We start from the raw sequence: 26,613 nt of genomic DNA on the forward strand, positions 1-26,613 counted from the left end.
AGATAGCATGAATGCCATTCCTGGCATGTCTCTGAAATACCAGCAACCCATGATCAATTCTCCAATCCAGTTTCCGCCTGCCTCTTACAACTTACCAAACCTCAAATTCTGATGTAGAAGAAGCGTTTGTTGCACCTCTTTTATACTAATTGCATCATTTTCTAGTCAGCCAAGAATAGAAGAATGTGGTTAGCCCCGTGCCCAGAATGTAGGTTTCAGAACTGTGCTTCCCTGAAGGCCTAACACCTGGCCTCCTCCAGATGGTCTGAGATCAGAGGCATGTGGATGAACAGGGAGAGAAAAGAGAATTAGGAGGCTTTAGTGGGTGTGATCTATTTTATAGTCAGGCAGCTGGAATTTAAGGGGCTACCGCTATGAACCCTAAGACTATGAGATGACTGGGCTTGAAAATTGAGCTGGTTTCTGAGTCAGGCAGGATTAAAGAGCCAGATGCTCAAAATAGTGATATTATAGGGATTTTAAAAGTCAACTTACCTAAAGAATCATCAACATCTTCAACTATTTGGTCAAGGAGTTTTACGTTTTTAGAAACAAATTTAGCACTGGGGACAGACTTGCACTCTTTAGAATATTGTATTTTCTCTAGTCTGTTGTCTCTGATCGCTGCAGGCAGGAAAGCCGACTTTGGGCTGTGTTTGGCGTCAAAAACGACATCAGTGGAGCCATTTTAAAATGGAGTTGGAGCTGCCTGTCCAGAGAAACTGCCTTGCTGTCTTGAACCTTGGACAAGGCCAAACCTTCAGACTGAGCCAAAACGGCCATAGTTTTTACAATTGTTTGAGAAGTCAATGGGAGGACGGACATCCTGATCACAAAGACTGAGGCTGGTGGGCTTTCTGAAGATAGAATCGATAGTCAATCAATGTTTAGCTGAGACTAGCTTCTGCCCCCAACCCCAATTAAAATTCTTTGTAATACAATCTCCCCTCCTTGCCTTTAAAAGCCCCCGATTTTGGGGCTGGCCCAGCGGCACAAGCAGTTAAGTGCGCGCACTCCACTGTGGCAGCCCAGGGTTCGCTGATTCAGATCCCGGGCGCGCACCGCAGCACCTCTCGGCAAGCCATGCTGTGGCAGCGTCCCATATAAAGAGGAGGAAGATGGGCACGGATGTTAGCCCAGGACCAGTCTTCCTCTCCAAAAAAAAAAGAGGAGGACTGGCAGATGTTAGCACCGGGCTGATCTTCCTCACAAAAAAATAAAAATAAAATAAAAGCCCCTGATTTTTACTCCCTAGTGGGACATTATTTGGGTTTCTACCTGAATCTGTGTTCTCCGAATTGCAATTCTTTGATTCCCAAAATAAATGTCTCTTTGCCTCTCATTTTGGCTCTTTATTTTTAGGTTATCATTCGGTAGCTTTAGGGGACCTTCCTGCCAAGACACAGACATGAACCTGGAGGCTCAGAGGGGTAAAACGCAAGGCTCATGGCCTAATTACAATCTGCCAGGCAGATGAGTGAAACTATAACACACATCTTTGCTTAATATCAGTCAGCAGGAAATTTCCCAAAAGGCTAAGAATTGTTGTATGTGAGAGGGGATGACGATAGGTGACTTTGAGGTTTTCTTCTTATACTTATCTGTATTTTCCAAATTTTAAAAATTTGTAAATATTAATTACACACTGAAAAATACCATTTGAAAAATGAAGCCATGCCATAATATGGTAGACTCAGTTATTTGGACCAATCCTCTCATTCAAAACAACTAAAAAATGCTGGATAAATGTTGAAACAAGTCCTCTCAAAGGCTTCAGAAAGCTAACAAGGAGTAAAGAATCACAGAATCAGAACCTAAGTAGAAACAAAAAAATTGGGTAGAAACTGGGCCCTGGGATGGCTTTTGCTTCCAGGAATGAGCAAGCATTGCCACCTTTGACTTCGGTTTTGACAGCCTCAAAGGGCAAGGGAAAAAAATCATCCAATCCAAGGCTGCCCCTGGTAGGATCTGAGGAGATCCCCTGCGGGTTAAGCTGAAATCCCAAGAGCTGTGCCTGCAGGATGAGGGGGAAGCAGAAGTAACCCTGTCTCCAGTACCTTGGGAACCACAAGGAAGTCACCTCAGTGTTGAGCTGGGTGGGGAGGCAAGATCCCTGAGATATTGTAACCACATCCCAGTCCTTCCTTAGATTTTCAGCCTAAATTTGCATCACCTAGGTTGTCAAAAAAAACCTTAAGCCACAAATCTGGACTCAGGATGTCATGACCTGGCAGTGCCCATGGTTGTCTGGAAGAATCAAAAGCTATTCCCCTCTGGAGAAAGATGCTTTCACTGAAATCTTTCAAAGGATATTCATGAGCAGTTCTCCAAAAATAATGGACAGCATTATTGCAGCACAAACCGATTAAAGTACTTACTTTATTTAAGGAAATAAAAGACAAGCTCGAAAATATCCACAGGGAACAGGAAGCTATAAAAGTGACCTAGAGAAAAGAAACAGAACCTTTGAAAATATACCAATCATGATTAAAAATTATATGGAAAGGTTAGACAGATTTGATGGGGCCAAGCAAAGAATCCATGAACTAGTAGACAAGTCAGAAAGAATTATCCAGAATGCAGCACAGAGAGACAAACAGATGGAAAATGAAGAGGGGTTAAGAGACCTGGAAGGGAGAATGAGAAAGGATGGCATGTCTTTAATCGGGGCTCCAGAAGAAGAAGAGAAAGAGAAAGGAGCAACAGCATTCTCTGAAGAGAAAATGACAGAGAAATTCCCGGACATGATAAAGCCGCCATCCACAGGTTCACGAAGACCACCAATTCCCAAGCAAGATAAACAAAAAGAAATTAATATCTAAACATATTTTAGTCGAACTGCAGAATAATACAGATGAAGATAAAGTCATAAAAGCAGTTAGAGGAAAAAAAAATACTTTCCAGAAAGATCTTTGGAAAACCTCCAAATGTCTAGACACTAACACATTTCTAAGTAAGCCAGGGGTCTAAGAAGAAATCAAAAGGGAAATTAGGAAGCATCTCAAAGTGAATGAAAATCAAAACACAATGTATTAACATTTGTAGGATGCAGCTGAAGCAATATTTAATGAAAAATTGAGAGCACTAAGCTATTAGTTATATCGAATCAAGGAATTAAATTAGAAATAAATAACCAAAAGATCTCCAAATAATTGGAAATTAAACAGCACACTTTAACCCCAAAGAGGAGAGAATTTTGCTTTCAGCCACACTGGAGCAACAAGACTGGATTCACTCTTCCCCTCAGACAACTAGACAACCAGACAAAATATATGAAACGATGATTTGATTTCACTTTCTCCTTCCTTCCTTATTCCCTGCTTCATTTGACAAGCATTTGAGGAACGTCATCATGTTTGTCTCATTAGAACAAAACCTGCTGGAAGCGGCGGCTGGGTCTTCTGTTTTTTATCTCATCTGTTCTGGAACAATGTTCACATGTTGTAGCATCCAATTAATGTTGGTAAACGAAATGATCGTCAGTCAGTTCAAAATCATGACCTCATTTCACAACACATAAACTCTCTTAAATTTGTATTTTGCTTTTTACTTTTCTAAGGTTTTCATTATTTCATTTGATCCTCCCAGGAATTATATGTAGTAGGTGGGCGAGTTTAATATTCTTACTTTCCAGATGGGAAATGTGCAAAGAATCACCTCATTTATATCTTACTTGGAAGATCTTTCCAATTACACTGCTTATTTGTGGTGAGGGTAATTAGAAGTTAAGTAGGTCCATAATTAGTATTTTTATTCTCTTCTGGATTTCAACTTGAAGACAGCAGAGGGCGCCTGGCCACACAAAAGTACACAGGCTAAAAGTTAATGATATAGTAGATTTAAGATAATCCATTAAAGTTTCAAAATGTGAATTTCATGAGAAAGGATGCTGTACTTAATCTTTTACTATTTTAGGATACTGGTCTCATTGTAAATGTTCTATTCTCTTTCTTTCTGGGCAATAAGAATTTGAACCCTACGTAAATCACCACAACATATAATCCAAGAGCCTTCCAATTTAGCTTCAAGATTCTTTCAGATAATAAAAATATTAAACCCGTGTCTACCAGATCCTTCTAAATCTTCCATGGGAATACGCTCCCCCTTTTGCAGCCCTTGAGAAGGGACCACTGTAACATATTGCAGACAGATACAGTGTGACTGAACGGCCATTTTACTTCAAGTGCACTGCCTCAAGGTTACCCAGTATTCTTAGGAGAGTATAAAAGGATTAGGTATGTTCTTAAAGTCGTCTGGCACTAGAGAGAAAGTAACAATTCCTAGGCCAATAGTGAGGACTTAGACTTTTGTAGCTCGCTGTCAAAGATGATTATGCCTGGAGGCTCAGGAGCCAGGTGTCTGTGAAATTCTGCAGCTCTTTTCTGATCAGCTTCTACCTGGTTCTTGTTTTCCTATCATCACACGTGTTCTCCTAGTCTACAAGCTGTGCTGGAGATAGTGGCAGCTGAATCCTATTCTACCCTTTCTTCCCATAGTTTCCCCAAATTTTACTCTTCTTCTTAGAGAAGTAGGCTTCTGAACAAAGGTTGGAGTTGTTTGGAAAAGCATTCCTCTCTGGCTGCTCAGTGATTGGTAATCAACTGGATCTAAGGTAATTTCTTTAGGGCTGAGCCCTGTAGCGGTTCACTTACGAAGTAAGAAACTAGATCAGTTCCTGATTCATGCTTTCCTTTTGCCAATTTTTCGCTTGTCCTTGTCCTTAATTTGTCCTCTTTCCTTGATTAGAAGCCCAACTATGACATCTTCCAAGTAGTAATAAGCATTTTCACTCTGTCCTCTCCAAACCATAGCATTCCATGTCCTACAAATGGTTTTCCCGTTTATTATGTCATTTGGTCAAATCCTAGAGTATAATTTCCTAGAAGGCAGTTTTTCTCAGGCTTGGTAAGCTGATTACCCTTGGAGGGGGTGTCATGAGCCCTGTTCTACTGATGGAGAAACAAAGTCCTCTAACACAGGATATCTGAGTGATGTGGGGCTGCTGAGTCGTGAGTCGAAAAAGAATTTTCAGACACGAGCTGCTCATTCATTCGTCCACCTTTTTTTGTGTGTTCAGCACAGGGACAGAACCCATGGGCAGTAAAGAGCTGCAGTGCAAGGGTCTGTGCTGGGCATTATATACGATTTTAGCTATTCTACTATACTATAGAAATGTCAAAGGACAAAGTATTAGGTTAGTCTCAAAGATTAGGGCATGGTGGCAGATGAATGAGATATGTCCTTGCATTCCAAGGTACAGTATGCTTCAAGGAACACGGGGCCAGGAGATTAAGTCATTGATCATCTCCTGAGGCAAATCCCTTTGCTCCTAGCCAGAGGCAATTGAGTAAGCAAGGGCATGCGAGACTGAGTGGAATCTCATGGAAATTGTAAAACGAGTCATAAACAAGGTTTCAACCACGTGATGAGGACAGTCGCATAGAAAGCGCAATGATAGGACCGAGTTTTTCATTTCAGCACAATATCCTCAGGACCTAACACAGCATCGTGGCATTTTGTGCCGGGGAAGGGATTGTCTTCACTTGGGGTCTGAAAATCCTTGGAAGTGTATGAACATCTTTCTGGGGAATGAAGCCACAGCAATCATTGTGAAAAAAGGTCCAAGGTAGAAAAAACGTGGGTCTACACTGGGCTAAGCAATTTGCCTAAATATAGTAAACACTACAGCCGGCCTTCCTGCCCAGGATCGGTAGCTCCGAAAACGACAGGGACCGAGTCCCCTGGGACAGCTGAGGACGGTCCGAGAAGACAAGGGGCGCGGCCTGGCTACTTTCAAGCGGACGCCACTCAGAACCGGAAGCCCCCATACCGGTTTTCAAGCACCGGGCAAAATTGCATCCGGGCTCCCGGGCCTGTGTACCCGGAAGCGTGCGCGGGGCGGGCCGGAAGTGACGCGTTTCTGCGCGCCGGCCGCGCCCCCGCGAGCACGCCTTGCCGATTCTGCAGCGCGCTGCTCCTCGTCTTCCTGGGAGTGGCGGCGCTGCCTGGGACCCGGCGCAATGGGCAAGAAGGGCAAGAAGGAGAAGAAGGGCCGTGGGGCGGAGAAGACGGCCGCCAAGATGGAGAAGAAGGTGTCCAAGCGCTCGCGGAAGGAGGAGGTGAGCAGGGCCGGCAGACAGGAACCCGGGCGCGCGTCCCCCTCCGCGCGCTGCCCTGCTCCTCTCGGCGCTGCTGCCTTCGTCCCGGGCCCCGCGCGGTGCCGGGCTCTGCTCTGCTGGGTGCTGGGAGGCCGGCAGTTAGTGTGGGGGACCCAGGGAGTGGGCGCGCCTCTGCAAGGGTGTAGTCGGAGAGCGAGGGCCTTAACTCTGAATCCCACTCCTCATCTTTGGGAAGAGGGTGAACGATCCTCGCGGCGGCCCCGAGCAGTGAGCGTTGTGGAGAAGGGAGTGGAACCGTGGGGCATTCCGTAACAGTTATGGTGACCGCCACTGTTTTCTTTCTCTCTCTTTCTCTCCCTCCCTCTTTCTCCGCCTGCCTTCCTTCCTCTCTCTCTCTTCCCCTCCCTCTCTCTCTCTCCCTCCCTCTCCCTCTCTCTCTCCCTCCCTCTTCCTCTCCCTCCCTCTTCCTCTCCCTCTCCCTCCCTCTTCCTCTCCCTCTCCCTCCCTCTTCCTCTCCCTCTCCCTCCCTCTTCCTCTCCCTCTCCCTCCCTCTTCCTCTCCCTCTCCCTCCCTCTTCCTCTCTCTCTCCTCCTCTCTCCCTCCTCCTCCCTCCCTCTCTTTCTCCCCCCCCCCCCACAGCAGGGTCTGCAGATGGATCAGGGGTGAACCTAGAGTTGAGAATTGTGCTTTCTGCTGACCGTCGCTCCTGGGATCCCTAGCCTGGGGCAGTTTATAATGGTTAATCAGTGTTTGCTCAGCACTGTGTTGTCTGGACTTTAATCCTCACTCCAAGTGAGTTAGGTAGCTTTGGCGTCCCCATCTGACAGGAAACCAGAAGCTGACAGGTTCCACAGCTCAGGGTCAGGTTGCTGTGAACCCTGTGAACCCGCGTGGAGCTGGAATTGGGCCAGACGTCCCCAGTCCAGAGCTCTTGACCACCTTCCTTTGCCCTTTTCTTCCTAAATATTCCTGTCTCCATTTCCTCCTCTGTCTCTTGCCTCCCTCTGTCTCTGGGCTCTAATGTTTTCATGTTCTTGACCAGTTAAGTGCACGGGCTCTGCAGCCACAGGGTGTGGCTTTGAATCTCGTCTCTGCCGCAACTACCTGGAAGACCTCAGAGGAGCATGACCTCTCTGTGCCTTGGTTTCTCATGTGTGAAATAGGGGTAGTGAGTGCACTGCGTGGTAGGGTTGTGGCACAGGAAGCCAGTTAGTCTGTGTGGTGTCTTTAGAAGAAAGCTTGGCACTTGGTAAGCACTCGGTAACTAACTGTTCACTGTGATTTTCACTCATCTTCGTTATCTCCCCACAGTGCCCAGTACTTGGATGACTATAACAGTAGCTTCCCTGTGGAGAGAGCCTGTCAGGTCTGGGACCTGGGACTTTGCATGTTATCTCCATTAATCTTCAAAACAAACCTTTAGTATCACTGGTCATCTGATTAGGTCAGCAGAAGATAATCTGCCCCGTTTTTTTCTCTGAGGAAGATTGGCCCTGAGCTAATCCATGCCCATCCTCCTCTATTTTGTATGTGGGATGCCACTACAGCACGGCTTGGTGAGTGGTACGTAGATCCGCACCTCGGATTCAAACCTGTGAACCCTGGGCCACTGAAGCAGAGCGCACGAACTTAACCACTACGCCACTGGGCCAGCCCCTGATACTATCCCTTTCTTAAAGTCAGCTGTGTCACGGAACATAACCTAATCCCGAGAGTGCTGTCTCAGCATTTCACGTCTGAGAGACTAAGAAGGGGGGTCTTGGGGACAGCTTGGAGTTCTGCTTTCCACAGAACTCGTGTCTCAGAGACCTGGTTGATACCTCACCTTCTCTTGGCTGTTGCATGGATTCCTCTCCCTTCTGCACTGTCCATGTTGAAGCCCCCGTTCTTCATCCTGGCTTCTGCCTGCCTCTCCAGCTCTTTCTCCTCGAGCTCACTCCAGCCACACCAGCTCTCTGTTAGTGTCTCAGATATGCCCAGTTCTTTCTGCTCCAGGTCTTTGACTCTCCCTTAGCCACATTCTTCTTGTGACTGGCTCATTTTTTTCTTTCAGCTTATTGTCACCTTGGAGAGGCTTTCATTGACTAGGCCACCTGTGCCACTAGCCCCCAGGCCAGTAATTGTGATGCTCAGCTGTTTGAGACGTGCTACTTGAGAGGAGTAGGAATGAAGCTCACCTGGCTCGTAGACCTTATTATAGTCTGGCAAGAATTTGTTCTCAGGCATGTGGAGAGGGTACTGGATTAATTGGCAAGAAGTGGAAGAGGTGGGAGTTGAAGCTGGTCACCCAGTGGCAGAGCCTGTGCTCCTAACGAATGGAGCGACCAAGCCTGCTCCCAACACAGACACCCTGGAAGCTCCAGTCCTCGTGGGAGTGGGCTGAAGTGCATTGCGGGCCCACCTAGCCTGGTGGGCGCTAGTGCCAGCTTGTACCAGGACCCACACAGCAGCTCTTCCTTCAGACCTGCTGCCCCTGGGTCCCGCTGCTTCTTGCACCCACTTGTCTTCCTCTTCCCTTCTGCCTTAAGGAGGATAATTTCTTAGGTGAATGACACAAGACCCAGAGCTCTCAACTCCAGCAGTCCCTTCTCTCTCCAGGTTTTTCTTTAATGTTCCAGGTGTTCAGTAATTTGTCTTGAGTACCCAATGCAGCGTGTTTTGTGTTAGGGATGTGGTGTTAGGGATTAGGACAACTGTTAGGTAACTACCCACACAGAAGTGGCAGGACAACAGATGCTTCCATGGACTGCTGTGAGGGTGAAAATTGGTAGAGCCGCTTTGGACCCTGATTTGTCTAGAAAAGTGGAAGCTACAGCCTAGCAGTTACACGCCTAAAGGTTTATGTTGGAAAAACTGCCCCCAGCTAAACCAAGACAGGTACGAGAATGGCCATAGTAGTTTTGTTTGTAAAAACGAAAAATTGGAATTGACCCTGATGTGCATAAGCAGGATGGATAGAGAAGCTGTGTGGGGTGGTAGCTCTGCCACAGTGAAAGCAAATGAAGGCAGAGTATCAAACTGTTCATTCAGCAGTGTTGAGCAAAAAAGCAAGTTGCGAGAGAAGGTACAATATGAGACCATTTACATGGAATTAAGAAATGTAAATCAGTCTATATTGCTTAGAGATACATAATGTGTAGTAAAAGTATAAAGAAATGCGTGAGTAATGAGCACCCCGTTCCAGACAGTGGCTGCATCCAGGGAGGTGAAGGGGACACACACGGGGGAGATGGCGGGTATGGTAAGCTGTTCAGACCGAGGGAGTGTGGTGTTCTGGCTAAAGGAACTGAGAAGAAGTCAGCGCAACCAGGAGAGTGAGGAGATGGTGTGGGACGTGAGGCTGGAGAGGGAGGCAAGGGAGGAAGAATGGTCTGGAAGTGTCTGTAGGTGCAGGAAGGACATCTAACCTACCCTCAGTGCAGAATGTGGAACCAGGAATGTGTGAGAGGGAGGGTGGAGGAGGGAAGGCAGGCAGGTGGGACAGATCCCAGGTCTCAGCATGAGCAAGTGAGGGGAGTGAGCATTCAGGAAGAGAATAAGGAGAGGAGCCCTTCCCCATGACGGACAGGCCATGCATCCCTGGGGTTGGGGCAGGGGTCACTAGTAAACGCAGGAAAACGGGCACTGGCTTGAGGGGGGTGGGGTAGGAAGACCAGGTTCTAGTGCTGCCCCGCAGTACAGGTCAATGGGCACCTTAATTTCTAAATCTGTCTTTGCAGTTGTAACGATAGAGACCTTACACAGATTGGCTGAGTTGATAGTTGCCAAGCCCCCACCCAGCAGGTGCTGTTCTAAGCAGACTAACAAGTCTTGCTCGCTTGGAGCTTATATTTTGTTATTTTGGTGGGAGAGAGGTGGAAACAGAAAATAAATAGATGAGCAAGAGACATATCAGACACTGCCGTACAGACAGCAAAGCAGGCTGACAGGGTGGCCCAGGCCTGGGTTTCCGGGGGTGGCTGGAGGTGCTGGCCTGAAGTCAGGGTGGGCTTGTCTAAGTGGAAGGCCCTTCGGAGGGAGCGTGAGGGTTTGGAATGAGCTGATTCCTGTAGTGTGCATGTGTCTACACTTCCAAGAATACTGCCCGTCAAGCTCTGAGTATTTTTACGTGTGTCAGATTCTGTGCCTTTAAAATGGAAGGAACATGTTCTAACTCATGGATGTGACAGGACCCTGGTCACGTCAGGTAGACGGTGGAAAGCTGACACAGGCTTTTGGCCACGTAGTAGGATTTAAGAAAATGTCTCACGTGTGACTGCTTGTCTGCCTTTAGGAAGACCTTGAAGCTCTCATAGCCCACTTCCAGACGCTAGATGCCAAAAAGACTCAGATCGTGGAAACACCCTGCTCTCCACCTTCTCCAAGGTAAGCGAGCACGGACTCTTCATTAGAGTTTCTGGCAGTTTCCTTTTCTTGTATAAATTGGAAAACTGCTTTAAATTGGCACCATGTTTTCATAAATAACCAGGCACTTGGGACGTTTTCGTCGTTAAAAACCCGTTCCAGATCAGCTCCCACAAAACTTTTTTTTTTCCACTTTCTTGTGAAGAAGGGGAGTGAGGCTATTCAGCTTTATTGTCATGCAGAAACATGGAAATAAGGTCTCAGCACAGCTGCTCCTCAGGGACATTGCACCAGGTTTGAAAATTCTCCAACTGGTGACAATTTGTGGAATCAAGTGTTGTCCCAAGGAGCTTTTCTTTGGTTCCTAAGGTTATTTTAAAAGTGCCTATCACAGGTGGAAAACTTAAAGTCATGATAACATTTGAATTGTTAAAGGGAATCCATCCTTGAGATCTTTAAGACTTCGTATGCACAGCGCTCCTGAGGGAAGCCACTTTGAATGTGGATTGATTTTTTTGGGGGGGATGATATTTGAGAACTTTTTCTAAAGTAAAGTTTCCCAAAAAGACAGGTTTAATGCCACTATATAATTTGAAATGTTGGCAATTCCTTGGGTCAGCTGCGAATGCTCCCTGACAAAAGGGAGCAGTTTTTGGAGCCAAGATGTAAAAGGATTAAGACCTATTGGTTGGTAACCTTAGCAACTTCTCATCTCCTGCCTCTCCCTCTTATTATGGGGGAAAAAAACCATGACGATTACCAAGTTTTGTAAGTGTGTCTAGCCCCAAGTATTGCTCAGGTGTAATTTAATGGGGCAGTGAAGACGAGATGCTCAGCTGCATTGGTGCTTCTTGGTGCCTGTGCATCTGTGACCCAGAGGAGGTGGCGGGTGCAGTCTGGATGGCAGTGACACTTGGGTGCTCTGGGCCTAAACTGAAGTGTTGTTTCTCAGGTTGTGTTCATTACTTTTCCACAGAAAATTAATAAGTGTTAAGTGAAAAAAAGATGCACGGTCAAAGACCTTTGGCAAACACTGGTTTCCATTTTTTTTGAATTTTTTTATTGTGGGTAAAATACCTATAACATAGAATTTGCCATTTTAACCGGACAATTCAGTGGGATTACTTATATTCACAGTGCTGTACAACCACTACCACCATCTATTTCCAAAAATTTTCATAACCCCAGACAAGAACTTGATACCTATTAAGCAGTCACTCCCCATTCCCCTCCCCCAGCCCCTGGTGACCTCCACTCTACCTTCTGTCCCTCTATGCCTGTACTAGATGTTTCATGTGAGTGGAGTCATAGAACATCTGTCCTTTTATGACTGGCTTCTTTCACTTAGCATAGTGTCCTCAAAATTTGTCCACGTCGTAGCACGAATCCGGACTTCATTTCTTTTTAAGATTGAATAATATTCCTTTGTATGGATAAACCACATTTTGTTTATCCGCTCATCCACTGATGGACACCTGGGTTGTTTCCGTCTTTGGGCTATTGTGAATAATGCTGTAATGAACGTTGCGGTACAGGTATCTGGGTCCCTGTTTTCAGTTTTCTTGGCTATATACTTAGGAGTGGAATTGCTGGGCCATATGGTAATTCTGTGTTTAAGTTTTTGAGAAACCACCAGACTGTTTTCCACAGCGGCTGTACTATTTTAACACTGGTTTCTTTCCTGCAGAATTTCTCAGCTTATAAAATGTTTCTGTATACAATAAATCTCCAAGAGAAAAATAGAGTTTTCAGATTTCCCAAACTTACTTGACCTTGAAACTTTTTTTGCTTTTTTTTAATTTAATTTAAATTTTTTTAAACAGTTTTATTTATTTATTTATTTTTTTGTGAGGAAGATCAGCCCTGAGCTAACATCTATTGCCAATCCTTCTCCTTTCTCCCCCCCCCAAAGCCCCAGTAGATAGTTGTATGTCATAGTTGCACATCCTTCTAGTTGCTGTGTGGTACGCGGCCTCAGCATGGCTGGAGAAGCGGTGCGTTGGTGCGCGCCTGGGATCCGAACCCAGGCCGCCAGTAGCGGAGCTCTCGTGCACTTAACTGCTAAGCCACGCGGCCGGCCCTTTTTTTTGGTTTTGGAATGAGTGTTATGGAACGCATCTTAGGGGACACCACTCTAGAGAAGTTTGAAAGAAGTGTGTTTTCCAGTCATTGGCCCTCCCAGTCACTGTCTTTCCTTACGTCCTACTGAAGTGGTCAGGGTGTATTTATAATTTCCTTATAGCTATTCTTATGTCCTCGTGTGAAATAAGTAGAAATTATTTGCATTTTCTGGATGGAAGGTATCTGGGATGGAAATTGAAATGCTTAAATACTGGACTTTTTAGAACAGTTTTGATTGTGATTTAAGTGGATAGACCCTTAGATAGGACAGTTCTGGAAAATTTGGCACATAAGAAGGAGCCTGGAGACTTCTCACAACCTGATGATTTTTAGCCAGATGCTGTGTGAGTAGCCTGGGTCTCGGACCCTCCTGGGAGGGTGAACTTGGGTATTAGTATTGTGACCGTGAGGCTGCTTTTAAGGGTGGTGCTTAGCTTCTGTTCTCAGCGCCAGGCTCCTCTTTCACAAAAGTTTCGAAATGCTCATCCTCCGTGGTGAAGCTCTGATGGAAAGGAGTGGCTCTCACACTGGGCATCAAGTGGTTCAGTTTGTATTGATCTGCTGCTTTTAACTCTTGCAGGTTAAATGCCTCGCTCTCTGCTCATCCTGAGAAAGATGAATTAATCCTTTTCGGAGGTGAATATTTCAATGGCCAAAAAGTAAAGTATTTATTTTTTCTTTTCCCCCAAATTTCCGTGGGTCTCATTTGGAGTAAAATTAAAGCAGAGATACCAAATATGCATTTGTGCTTTAACTCCCCTCCTGTGTGTGCCACCTCCTAAGCTGTCAGGACTGGCATGCAACGTTGTCCTTGACAGGCCACCAGGATCCTTTAGTGACCTTTGCGGTCACTCCTCTTACCGCCTGCTTGAGGTTGCCCAGCACGCTGCTCATTCAGATTGATTGTTCGTGCTGTTCTTCCTCATGATGGGTTTCCACAGTTGTTTTGAGTAGGGAAAGTGCTGATAAATTGTAGAGCTCGTTTTTATTTTTGAACAGGCCAGAAAGACCTGTATTTCAGAATTGTATATGAAATAGTTACAAAAGCAGAATTTCACCTTCCCTGCCAGGTGGAGAGACACTCTTTTTCTTTGTGTCATCATCCCAAAGGATCCAGGGGACCAGCTGTACGGTGCCCTGCATTGATACGATTTATATTGCTGTAGGAAAGCTAGTGGTGGAGACCCTTCCCCCTTACTGTCACTTGCGTGGAAGCATCATTTGTGATACTAAAGCTCCTCTTCCTTTCTACAGACTTTGTTGTATAATGAACTGTATATCTATAATATCAAGAAGGACACCTGGACCAAAGTTGAAATCCCCAATCCACCTCCGAGACGCTGTGCTCACCAGGTGTGTGTCTTTCTGTGTTGGGGCTTTACTCTGAGGATTCTGTTATGGACTTTCCGAGTTGGTGAATGACAGGCCACCTGGTACAGAGAGACCGGGCCTTGCACATCATCCCCGCTCCACTGTTTCTAAGTTGGACTTGTTACTAAGCTGCTTTGCACTTCAGTGTCTTTACCTGTAAGACAAGGAGAGGAACACCTGCCCCTCCAGGTGGTGCGAAGATCATATGAAATAATCCAGATAAAAGTACCTAGTGTGGTGCCTGGCGTGTACAGTCAGCAAAGTGCTCCTTCTCCATTTGAGTGAGAGAGGCCCCTGTAGGTCCAAGATCTGGTGACTAGAGAGGTGAAAACGAGACTACAGAATGTTCAGAGATAGGTGTGAATGGTGTTTGGAAAATAATTATTGTAGAATGAGATGAGTTATAACCGGGAGTAAGGAAGGAGCAGCACATGCTGTTGGCTCATCATCACCCAGGAGAGCTCTGTCAGAGCTGTGATCCTGTCAGGGAAGGGTCCTTGTTTCAGGCTGCATCAGCTCCAGGAGGACGGGCACTTCGTCTTCCTCGTTCATTATTATAACCCAGTACTTGGAACAGTATCGGGGCTCAAAAAACAATTTGATTGAGTGATACCTCTTCAATTTGGAGAAAGATAATGGTATCTGCCTACTGTGGTGTCATTAAAACATCCCTCCACAGTCTGTGGTTCTCCTTTTCTGATTCTATGCTCAGGAGTAGCCTACTGATCTGAAATTGGGTCTGAGAGGAGGACCTGCCTGCCGGCCCTGCATGAACGTCTCGTGTACATGAAGGCTTGCGGGCATTAGGACTGCTTCATCTTCTGGAAGAGAGGAATGCACTTGATTTCTGGTTTAAAAATCAGATCTTCATAAGCTTGGATGTTAATAAATGGATCTTGAGAAGTCTGAGTCCATCGAGCCTACTCCAGTTCTTGAGAATGAATAATCTGCCCCAGCCCTCCAAGCTCAGGACTGAGCCCTGTCCTGTGGTGAGCACTGCAAGTCCCCAACCCTCCCGGATGCCTCGTCAGATTCCTGGGCCCCGATTGCTCATGTCCTGATGGAGCAGTCACACTCTGTGCCCACGTCACATAATGCAGCCTCAGGGGCTTCTGTTGTGTTTATTTTCTTATCCATTTTACTCACAGTTATAAACTGTGTCGTTGAAGAATTAGTGTCTTAAAAAGTCTTTGAGGGGGCCGGCCTGGTGGCTTAGCAGTTAAGTGCACGCGCTTCAGTGGGTGGCCCCGGGTTCGGATCCCGGGTGCGCACTGATGCACCACCTGTCAAGCCGTGCTGTGGCGGCATCCCATGTAAAGTGGAGGAAGATGGGCACAGATGTTAGCCCAGAGCCAGTCTTCCTCAGCAAAAAGAGGAGGATTAGCGACAGATGTTAGCTCAGGGCTAATCTTCCTCACACACACACAAAAAAAGTCTGAAATTTTTTAAATCAGTTATTTTGGCAGGATGCTTGGTGGACTCTGAGTCATAGGCATGCCTTAGGAGGACTTTATTAGTTTATGGCTTAATGATGTACTGGTATTAAGGTTGGCTTGCTGTTTACTTGTGAATTTCACAATGAATCAGAGCAATGGGAAACAGTAAATTATTATAAAATCTTTGCCTAAAGGTCATTGTATTTCAAATTCTACTGCGTTAACTTCTGGGATGTAAGAGTTTCCTCATTATAGACTAGTTTATGAATATGATGTTAGAAGCTGTGTTCTTTATCTTGTCTTCAGTCAATTAGGGGACGAAAGGAGTAGAAAGAGAAAGCTTATACATACACGCTGCATTCTTTTCTCTTAGATCCTGGATTGGGGTGGGGTGAAGTATTTTTAGTGTGTAGTTTGAGAGTTTAGATGGCCTTTTCTAAAATGCGTACAGCCCAGGGAAGAGAGTAAAAGGTCATAATGTCTGCTGGATGTAGGACAGAATGACCGGTGCATGCTTCAGCTGCGTGCTCCTCTCCGTCCACCTTTTCCTGGGAGAGAAGAAGGGAGTGTTCCTCCTCTTCTTCCTGGGCTGTTGGGGACAGCCAGCAGGGAGAGAGACTCTTGAGAACTGAGGGATGGGTGAGGAGGAGGAGGTGAAGATCTTGAGTTCATGTCCTCTTCTTCACTTGATGGTTTGTTTCTCCCAGAGTAATAACTAACACTCACTTGAAACAAAATGCATTGTCTCATAAAACAGAAAAAAAGTTCCATGTGGTTAAAAAAATGTCATCTGTGTTCTTATTGGCCTTTGTGTTAATGAGCAGTAGGTGGTTTATGGAGAATAGTTAATATAAACAAAAGGTTTACTCGTGAAAGAAGTGGAGTTCCACTGACAGTGTCCATTTGAGCTGCAGAAAGTGTTAGCCTCCAACTCAATAAGAACTTCAGTCCGTCCATCTGAGGCGGCACTGCAGGAGTCCTGGTTTCGTTCATTCTGAAACACTGAGCGTCTTTTACACGTGAGGCACCATTCTAGGGCTGGGAAGCAGTGACCAAGTAAGACAAATTGGCCGTTCCCGATGGTCTCCTGTATTCTGTTTCCTCTGGTCCTGATGGTGTCCTGCTTTGTCAGGTGTTGGCTCTCACGGAGCTGAAGCATGCAGCTGGTGTCGGAATCCGTTCACAGTCTGTGTGGGATCTTGGACTCCATTGGGCTCTTTTTTGGCATTTGGTGGGAGAGTTATGAACTTAAGGTTTTCCAGACATGATTTTATTCCAATTAAGACAAATAATAAAAAACCCAAATGCCTGGGAAACATTCAGCTTCGTGGGACAAGTAGGAAGGTGGTTGCTGGCAAGGATGAGCCTCGCTGGCACCTGGGCAGTGCCTCTGAGCTCGGTCACTTGCTCGCGGGGTGGTGCTTCGCCTTCCTTAGATCCAGAGAGTGTTGGTTTTCGGTCGGTTTAAACAGTTTCTTCAAAACTGCTATGAGTATATATTTTTAAAGGTGTTTTATTTTTGTTACTTTATTTCCCAAACACATAAATTAATCACCCATGAGAGAGCCTGGGGTATGAACTCTCGGTAGGTTTGACGGTGCAGAGGTGAGCAAGCAGCCAGTAGGGGAAAGCCAGGCTCCAGCCTGTTCCAGCCTGGTGATGCCATTCCCTCCAGAGTCCAGCTGGGTGTCTTCTGAAGATTGGCACAGTAGTCCAGCTCAGACCTTGGCTGTCTCCTCTATAAGAAGAAGAACGCTTATGTTAGGAGGATATTATGGGAAGTAGTTTTGTTAAAGTGTGGTGACTTCTTGTAACCTCCTTAAGACTTCCTTATTGGCCTGAAACCTCTTGTTTTTGTATTATGTTTTGAGGTGAATTTGCATTTTGTGGGTATCTTTAGCAAATAATTTTTTTTTCTTATACTGCAAGGTATTTTAGAGTACTGCATATTTATTATAAGATTAGTTCTTCCTGACAGTGACCTCGATAAAAGTAAAGTTCTTAGAGAAATTGGGCACTGATCAGTGATTTGAACTAGGTTCCCTCTTACCAGACTATTCCATTCCGTTTGCTTAACAGTTATGAAATAGAAATAATTTGGAAATAACATTTAACTTGGATTAGATTAAAACCTTTGAGTTTGATATAAAATCCTATTGCTAGTTCCCAGATTGGCCATTTCATTCATTATTCTTTTCTTAACCCAGGAAGTTTTTCTTTTTTCTTATTTTGTTACTTTTATATAGAGCTGTATCATTGTTTTTACCCCTAAATAGCTAATTAAAAATATTTGAACGGGGCAGATTATTTTAAATAGCTAGAATTTTAAAACATACCTTGTTGAAGGTGAGTGAACTATATAGTTTTACAATAGTGTGACTTCTCTTTGTTGTCTCTTTCGACACATGCATGCAAAATAGTTTTCTGTAGAAAATACTAGTAAAGATGTTTTAGTTTATCATCAGTAACTCTAGAAAACAAAATGCTAACGAGATGTGTCATACCCATGCTTTGGTTGCATAAGGGAAGAAAACAAGATGAATTTATTTTCTCTAAAATCCGTTTTCTTTGTCTTTAGGGATGGCAAGTAAAGAAAGACTTTATTATGTATTTCCTTAAGAACTTTAAAAAAAAATTTAGCAGGAAATACAGATTTATTTTATCATGATTTATCTTTAAGTGTTACATTTTAAGGGCGTCTCTCTCTAGGGTATTGTTTTGTATTGATGTGAACTGGAAGTATGGACCCCAGGTGTTGGTCTGCCATTGCTGCGTGACCAGCACACTAGTGACCAGTCATTTGCTTGATTTCTTTGACTTGAATTTCCTCGTTGTATTAGATGACTAGTGTTATAGTAGGTGATTAAGGTACCTTCTGCATTTTAATCTTTAAAACATGGTTCTCGTTTGAAGTTGTTTGGGAGATAATTCACGTAGTACCTCTCATGTAGCAATTTTGAAATCATTCTTGAAAGAAGGTAGAAGAAGTTCCAGATGACTTAAAAATCTCAGCATTAGATCCCAAACAGAAGTTGTGTTTAGTTCAAGTATTTCTGTATAGTTTTTCCTATTTTCCTGACATTGGGTTCATTTTTTTCTCTCTGTTGTTTACACATTTTTCTTTTCCAATAATTTTTACTCTTTATTGTTTCCTTCCTTCCACTTTGGGTTTAATTTGCCTTTTTTAGCTTCTTGAGGTGAAAACGTAGATCATTTATTTTAAATCTTCTTTTCTAATATAAGCATTTAAAGCTATACATTTCCCTCTAGGCACTGCTTTAGCTGCATCCCACAAATTTTGATGTGTTTTATTATTCAGATTGAAATGATCTAATTTGCTTGTAGATGTCTTCTTTGACCCGTGGGTTACAGTATCTAGATGTATGTTGTTTAATTTACAAATATTTGGAGATTTCCCAGATACCTTATTGTTATTCATTTCTAATTCTGTTGCAGTCAGAGGGCACTTTGTATGATTTCAATCCTTTGAAAAGATTTTTTGAGAGTTATACTATGTCTGAACATATGGTCTGTCTTGGTACGTGTTCTGTGCATATTTGAAAGGAATGTGAAAGCTCCAGTTGTTGTGTGTAGCGTCCTTGTTAGGTCAAGTTGATTGATAGTCTTCACATCGTCCATATCATTATTGACTTATCTCTGATAATATTCTGAAGTTTACTTTGTCTGCACAGCCACCCCAGATTTCTTAGGATTAGTGTTTGTGTGGTATATCTTTTTCCATCCTTTTACTCTTAACCCATTTGTGTCTTGACATTTGAAGTGCATTTCTTGTAAACAGCACCATAGTTGGGTCTTGTTTTTGTATCCAGTCTGACAGTCTTTGCTTTTTAGTTGGTATATTTGTCTGTTATATTTAATGTTCTTATTGATATGGCTGTCAATCATGTTTTTGATATTGCTGTTTGTTTTCTATGTCCCATTTGTTCTGTATCCCTTTTTCTCTACCTTCTTTTGCGTTGGTTGTATTTTAATGTCCCCTTTTTATCTTCTCTGTTGGCTTATGTTTTGTTGTAGTAGTTGCTCTAGGGTTTGCTGTATACATGAACTTGAGACAGTCTGTCTTCAAGTGATATTATTCCACTTCTCATAAGCTGTGAGAACCTTACACTAGAAGGCCCACATTTTCTTCTTCCATCCTTTGTGCTGTTGTTGTCATATATTTTTTTTCCATATATTTTAGAAGCCTCACAATACAATGTTATTGTTTGTTTTAGACAGTTATTATTTAAAGAAATTTTAAAATGAGAAAGAAAAATATCTTACATTGATTTACAAATTTACCATTTCTAACTCACTTCATTCCTTTGTGTAGATCTATGTTTTCATCTGGTAATGTGTTCCTTCAGCTTAAAACTTCATTTACCATTTCTTGAAGTGCAGGTCTGCTAGAAACAAGTTTTCTTCGGCTCTTTTTCTAAGTGAAAATGTCTTCATTTTACTTTCATTTTGAAGGATATTTTGCTAGATACAGAATTCTAGGTTGACAGCTGTTTTCTTTTAGCACTTGAAAGATGTTCTGTTTTCTGGCTTACATCGTTCTAGTGAGAGGTCAGTGGTCATTCTCATCTTAATCTCCTGTATTCAGTGTGTCTTTTTTCCCCTCTAAGGCTGCTTAAAAGATTTTCTCTTTGTCTTTGGTTTTTCGGCAATTTGATTTTGATGTACCTTTGTGATTTTTGGGGGGTTCTATTACATGTATGTTAGACTGTTTAATGTTATCCAACGGGCAGTGTATCTCTGTCCTTTGTTTTTTCCCCAGTCTTTTTTCTCTTTTGTCTTCATTTTGGATGGCTTTTATTGCCCTTCATGGTCAGTGGATGTGCTGTGAACTTGTGAGTTTTTCATTTTACATACAGTATTCTTCAGCTCTAGAAGTTGTTTGGTTCGTGATTATTGTTTCCATGTTTATTTATTATGTTCATGTTTTCCTTCCTCTGTCTGATTGTATTGCTTCATGGATTTTGTCTAGTTGGCTCCTGGTTTACAGTGGGAGGGCTGGTGTGGTACCTGTTGCTCCGTCCTGGTCAGGAGTGGAAGTTTTATGCCTGTGTCTTTATGGATTTAATCTTCTCTTGAGGAATGTGTTAATTTTTTCTTTATGTTCACTATCTTTGAAGAGTAGTTAATACAAAGCCCTCACTGGCCATCAATCCGCCTTCATATGGTCCCTAGAGTCCTGACACGAGGGCCTGTTACTGTGACAGAGATGGGGGATGGGATGTGGAAGACGAGCTCTGGCTTTTGTACAGTCTCTGTTTTCTTGCCTGGAGTTTGACTTCATTTTTTAAGAATGACTTTAAAAACCGATTATGTAAGTAATAAATATTTATTGTGAAAAAAATGAAAAGAATAAAAAGGAAAAGTCCATGTCCATTCTTCCAGAACTGCTAATTTAAATTTTTTGCATCTTTTCTCTGACGTATAATTTGTATTTCTACACATCTGTATTTCATATTCGTTGGAATACATACATGTATACACATACATATATTCACACATTTTTTCTAGATTGTTCTTTCCATTTGATGCATTATTTGTAGTATTATCCTGTGGCATTAAATTGTCTTCTATAACATGATATTACAAAACTCCATTGTATTGTGTAACATGAATGTACCACCTAACTTCATTAAAACTAAAAAAATGTGTTAGATTTGGGCCTGAGCTCATCATCATGTCTGCTTTAAAGACTTGAGATGATGAGTTTCTTTCCTCTAGCACTACGGGGGTTTTAGAGTGATAGGAAACTGGCTTGTCCCTTTATAGGTCAGTCATCTGTGCTGAGGTGATGCACACAAAACTGACTGAAAATGGAGTGGGGGGGTCGTGTCAACCATAAGTATGCCACCAGGACTCTCCAGTTAGTCCAGGGCAGGAGCGGCATCAGAGACAGAGCCGCAGTTCTGCAGTGTTCTTAAGCTCTAGGCAGGGTGCAGGACCTGCGCTGCAGTGGAAGCTCTGGGGTGCTCAGAGGGTGCCCACAGATGGAGCCTCCTGGGAAGCACCGTCTGACCTGCCCAGTGGGTGCTTTTGTGTGGATGTCTGTGAGAGCAGGTAGGCATTCACACAGAATGCTCAGGAGCATCCTGGCATCCAGCAGCACCTGACATGCTCCCCCGCCCCGGCCACACTGTGCCTGCTGCTGTGGCCTCTGCTTCCAAGCTCCTGGCCAGAAGGCCCCTCGGTTGTTTCCCATCAGCACCCCCTTGGCATGAGGGACATGCCCGCGTGATCTGCTTTGCTGCCTGGACCCCGTGGCTGGTGACTCCCAGGGCAGGCTGGCCCAGTGCCTGCTCTGTGCCAAGGGTTGACTGACTGAGCATTACACCCCACGTTTCTGGGGTACTTAACAGGAGAAGTCATTTCCGTGAAATGGAAAAACCTCACACACTCGGTTTATGGGTTAGCTAACCATAAAACGAGGCAAGTTGTGACTGTCATTGAAACAGTGAACCAAGTGGTACGTCACTGAATGAGTTCTCGACAGAGGAGGGCTCTGTCCGTCACTGACCAGCCGGTGGGTTGTGTGGTTCTGGTGGGTTCAGGCGGTCATGGGTGGTTCTGATGTGGCCTCTGAGTCCTGGGCCTTCAGCAGAACCTCAGAGAAGGCAGGCCCTGAGAAGGAGACGAGACAGGCCAGGTGTTCCAAACGAGGTCAGGGCTAGGAATCGGAGTGTCCATGGGGTGAGGAGGAGGCGAGCTTCTGGAATTCTAGGGGAGGGGTTCCCGTTTTATTTGTGCCACCTTTTATCTTCACTTAGGCTTTTGTTTGGAGAAAGAATTCCACTGCTTCAGCAATCCAACCCAAAACGCCAAAGCCCTGGACTAGATAGTCTATAAATTGCCTTTAAAAGTCTCCAAATCTGTGTTTCTTGTATTTGCATTGGTAAGGGTTATCTTATGTGAAATAGCATTTGCTCTTACTTTGGCAATCTGAGATATGTTCCCTTACAGATATTTTTCCTTTTCTGGAAAGGCCTTTTTTTTTTTATTTATTTTTTCCCCCCAAAGCCCCAGTAGATAGTTGTGTGTCATAGCTGCACATCCTTCTAGTTGCTGTATGTGGGACGCGGCCTCAGCATGGCCGGAGAAGCAGCGCGTCGGTGCGAGCCCGGGATCGGAACCCGGGTCGCCAGCAGTGGAGCGCGCTCACTTAACCACTAAGCCACGGGGCCGGCCCTGGAAAGGCCTTTTTAATCACACACTTTGACTTGCTTTTTCTCCTCTTAAGGGGGATCTAGCACAGCAATCCCAATCGAGAGTCAACATTGCCCTCACCTCGTGGAGACGGAGCTTTCTGTGGGGTGATGGAGAACTCAACCACGTGGTCACTGTAGGAACACCAGGATGGCTTGGGCAAAGTCTTGTGTTTTCGTCCTTGTATTTCTGATGCGGAGTGTGGGATGTTGGGTGTTCTTGCTTCATCTTTGATGAGTTAATGAGTAACCTTGAGAATGTGAAGTATAATTCTGCTCATGGGATGTGAGCCCTGGAGTTCCCATCCTCAGTTACCTCCCCCCTCAGATCGCCACATTGGTTCATGATGTGTCTGTGGACCGTTTGTTCTGTAAGTGTTTTGATATTCTGCTAAGCCCAGTAATACTTTGAAATGTGCACATGTGGGTCTCGAAAGTCTGATGTTGCATGGTGCCTGGTTGGCATGGCTTACGTGCTGCTCTCTCTTCTGCTTCTCCCGTGCTGACAGTGGCTGTTCAGGATACAGGATAGTGAGCGCTTCCTGCAGCGGGTGGCCTGAAGGCATCATTTTCCCTGCTTCTGTTTGCCTTTACTGTTATGCTTAAATCTTTTAAAAATAAACGTTAATAACATTACATAAGCATTCCCTAGTACACATATGTTATTCATTAGTGTAGTTTTAGGTATACAGTGCTTAATAGCTAGGAAAGGGGTTAATGAGGGCAAGTAAACAGCTTTATTATAGATATTTAATAAAAAGAAAATACTGTCAGTTTGTGTTATAACTAATGTGAACTTTTGACATAAATGTGTCCCTTTTAATGGGATATGGGGTTGTCTAAATCTAAGTGGATGTTAATTTTGCAACCAGGAATGCATGAAAGTTTATTAGACTTTTGACTTAGGCGGATTTGCTGTATGAGGAATTTTTCAGGAATTTTCCCCTCAAAGGCAGAAGATGATGGCCGAGTGTGCGTGCCGGCTGAAACTACCCTGTGTGGTGCTGTGGTAGATGGTGCCAGTGCTGGTCCCCACTCATGGAGCTGGCAGAGAGCTGCATCCTAACCTGTCACCTCTCTTAACAGGCGGTGGTGGTGCCTCAAGGTGGCGGACAGTTGTGGATCTTTGGAGGGGAGTTTGCTTCTCCCGACGGAGAGCAGTTCTACCACTACAAGGATCTGTGGGTCCTGCATTTGGCCACCAAGACCTGGGAGCAAGTCAGGTAAGGCCTGGGTGACGAGCCCGACCTCTGGGCCAGCTTCTGTCCCATGCCAGCACTCTGAGTTCAGGAGACGCAATTGGATCTTGTAGAATCTGGGGCTCCGAGGAGCGTGGACTGCAGAGCCCTGAGAGACTAGACCTGCTGGTCTGAGGTAGGAAAAGAGCTCGAGTTTTCTCTGGACCCTTCACAGAGAAGTGGGGCCTGGTGATGGCTGCCTGACGCCTGGCTTTGTTGAAGGTGTTGCCGGGATCTTGGGGAGCAGCGCTGTGCCTAGGCTTATTTTCTCATTCCTCCCCTCGTCAGCATCATATTTTAATGTGGTTCTCCTTCTGGGCCATCTGTTTATCCCCTTAGAGGCAACGCTGGGTTTCGACTTGCTGGAAATGGAGCTGTGGTATTTACTAAAAGGGAGTGCTCTGTCTAGGTCTAGTTGACGTAAAATAGTGGAGCTGGTGAGAGGAAGGAGGGGGAAGCCTCTACAAGGCTCTTCAGTAAACTGGGCTCTGCCATTGCTGGTGCTTGGTTTCTGCACCTGTGGGTGACATTGATGCATGGTTGTCACGTTTACCACTGCACACTGACCACGGGTGTCTCAGTGGTCAGAGCTGCACACCCGCCTCTCTATGTAGAGACACAGACGGTTTATCTGTGCATAAATTATTTATGAGAAGAAACTTGGTAGAATGACAGATTGAAAGTGGAGTTAGTGGCTTTATCCTTCTGGGTACAATGCCCGATTGCCAGGCTGCGTGTGCCGTGATTGCAGGGTACTGTCTACGGTTAATGCAGCAGAGTTCCCTCTCCTCAGTAGAGAAGGCATCTGTGTTGCAGAATTCACTTATGGTGCAGAACCGTTTCCGGGTCCTAGGACTTTCGTCGGCGGGGAGCACCACACCCTGGAGGACATGCTCGGTTATTGGACCATGAGCCTTTCAGGAGACTGCTGATGCTGGCTGTCGAAGCCTGCTGTAATCCTCTTCAGGCTTAGACTGTTAAACTCGCAATGCAAAGAGTCCATTGTGCAAGTGGACAGTGTCAGTAGATTCCCCTAGCTCGGTTGACCTGCTGGAGAAGGACTTGATGCCACTCTTAATAAAATCAGAACCAGAAAGAGCCTTGTGTGCATTCCTGATTCCTGACTTCTTCATTGCCCTCTCTTACTTGCTTTGGGAAGCGTTCGTTATCTTGTAGGCACAGGAATCAAGAAACAATTTTCATATTAAGATTGATTTGGTTATGTATATGTTGAAACCTAGTCATTTTCCCCTTAATTTAAAAAGCATTTAGGCCCAGAGCGTGTAACCTTTGTTATCTTTCTTGCTTTGCTTCAGTAATTCCTTTAAAAACCCATTTGTTACTTATTTGCTTGCTTGTTCATTTTTGGCAGATTGATTCCTGATATTTCCACAGCATTTGTATCAGCTTTGGAAGCTTGCGTCCATAATGGATGGGTGAGGGACAGTAACCCTCTCCGTGAGAGAATGTGTCTCATCTAAGAGCTACTCGGCAAGGCCTGCTGTTGACGGTAGCACTTCTCTGGGCTGTTTCGGCAGTGACGTTCTGAGCTCTTTCGTGACGGGCATGCTTTCTTGTGGCCTTCCGTCTTCTGGTTCTATGTATTGTGGGTGTTTGTTCCAAGGAAGCTGGGAGGCGCTATTGATGCGTGGTCACTGGGGGAGTGTCCTTTGAAGAGCTCACTGTGGCCAGTGTCCCCAACCAGCCAGAGATGGCCGCCCTGGCCTCAGTGCATGACTCAAGCTGTGTGTCCCAGTGCCGTCGGCTTGATTACACTTACATGGCATTTGAGGCATCCATCCTAAATCAGAAAATGTCTCTGATAAACAGGTCTCTCATTACTTGAATACTTGCTTATTGTAATTAAAATGTGAGAATTTTTTAAAGGTGTGTATGTAGAACCTATTGAAAACTAACGTGAAACTGCCAAGATAAAATTCAGTGCCATCTTAACCCCTCTGTTTTAGTCTAAATAGAGTGGTAGGGCAGGAAAAGGGTTATGTGCTTTATTTTTTGTCTTTTTTGCCTAAATCGCTGTTTTTCAAGCCTTCTGGGTGATGAGCTCTGGTTCTTTGTGGGTGAGATGAGCAGAGAGACCGGCAGAGCGATGCTGTGAGCTCTTCCCTTCGGTGGCCAGGGTGCGACGGGTGCGTTTCACCAGAACCTAAGGGCCATGTGGGAATGTCCGTCTGACCAGAAAGGTGCAGCCTGTTGAGTACAGGTGTGCAAGTCAGGAACTCAGGAAGTCCCCAGTTCTGTCTCGTATTTTGTTTGCCAGGAGATTTTAAATGACCAGCTTAGTTTCTGTGTTTCTGCTGCTCAGCAAAGTTTGGTTACTACTGCTTCACATATTTTTGGCCTTATGTTTGAGGCTTGCTCAGTTTTCAAGGCCCCTGATGGGATGCAGAGAGTTATAAATGGTGTGCATGGGTTATTATGTGATGGCAACGTCTACTTCCCTGTCCTTCTTGTCTCCCACCCTGAAACGTGGGCACTGAGCTCCTGCCTTCCTCAAGTACTTGGTGCCTTAACCTGTCCCTGTGCCACAACCCTTCCTGCACCCGCCCCAGATGTCGTCTTTGAGGCCATCGAGGAACGTGTACCTCTGGTGTGGCCCCTTCTCTTGCCGGGACAGCTGTCTACAACCCACCGTGTGTAGGAAACAAGCTTATCTCAGGAGAGTTTTCCTGAGCAAGTCACTGCACCAGAAGCCACAGAGATTGATAGATCTGACAATAGGAAATATTAACAGTCTTGTATGGGAAAT

General features: G+C 44.7%; 1 protein-coding gene across 1 annotated transcript in view; it reads left to right on the forward strand.

Moving 5' to 3' along the window:
- The first annotated feature begins 5,952 nt into the window (after positions 1-5,952).
- Positions 5,953-26,613, forward strand: part of KLHDC4 (kelch domain containing 4) — a 48,606-nt gene continuing 27,945 nt past the window's right edge. The window contains exons 1-5 of the mRNA XM_004437039.2: positions 5,953-6,119; positions 10,393-10,484; positions 13,165-13,243; positions 13,839-13,937; positions 23,695-23,831. Of these exons, the coding sequence (XP_004437096.1) occupies positions 6,021-6,119; positions 10,393-10,484; positions 13,165-13,243; positions 13,839-13,937; positions 23,695-23,831 (506 nt within the window). The 5' untranslated portion in view covers positions 5,953-6,020. The remainder of the gene's footprint in view (positions 6,120-10,392; positions 10,485-13,164; positions 13,244-13,838; positions 13,938-23,694; positions 23,832-26,613) is intronic.

Source organism: Ceratotherium simum, chromosome 30 (genome assembly GCF_057802395.1).
Source record: "Ceratotherium simum simum isolate JZ-2026a chromosome 30, ASM5780239v1, whole genome shotgun sequence".
NCBI lineage: Eukaryota > Metazoa > Chordata > Mammalia > Perissodactyla > Rhinocerotidae > Ceratotherium > Ceratotherium simum.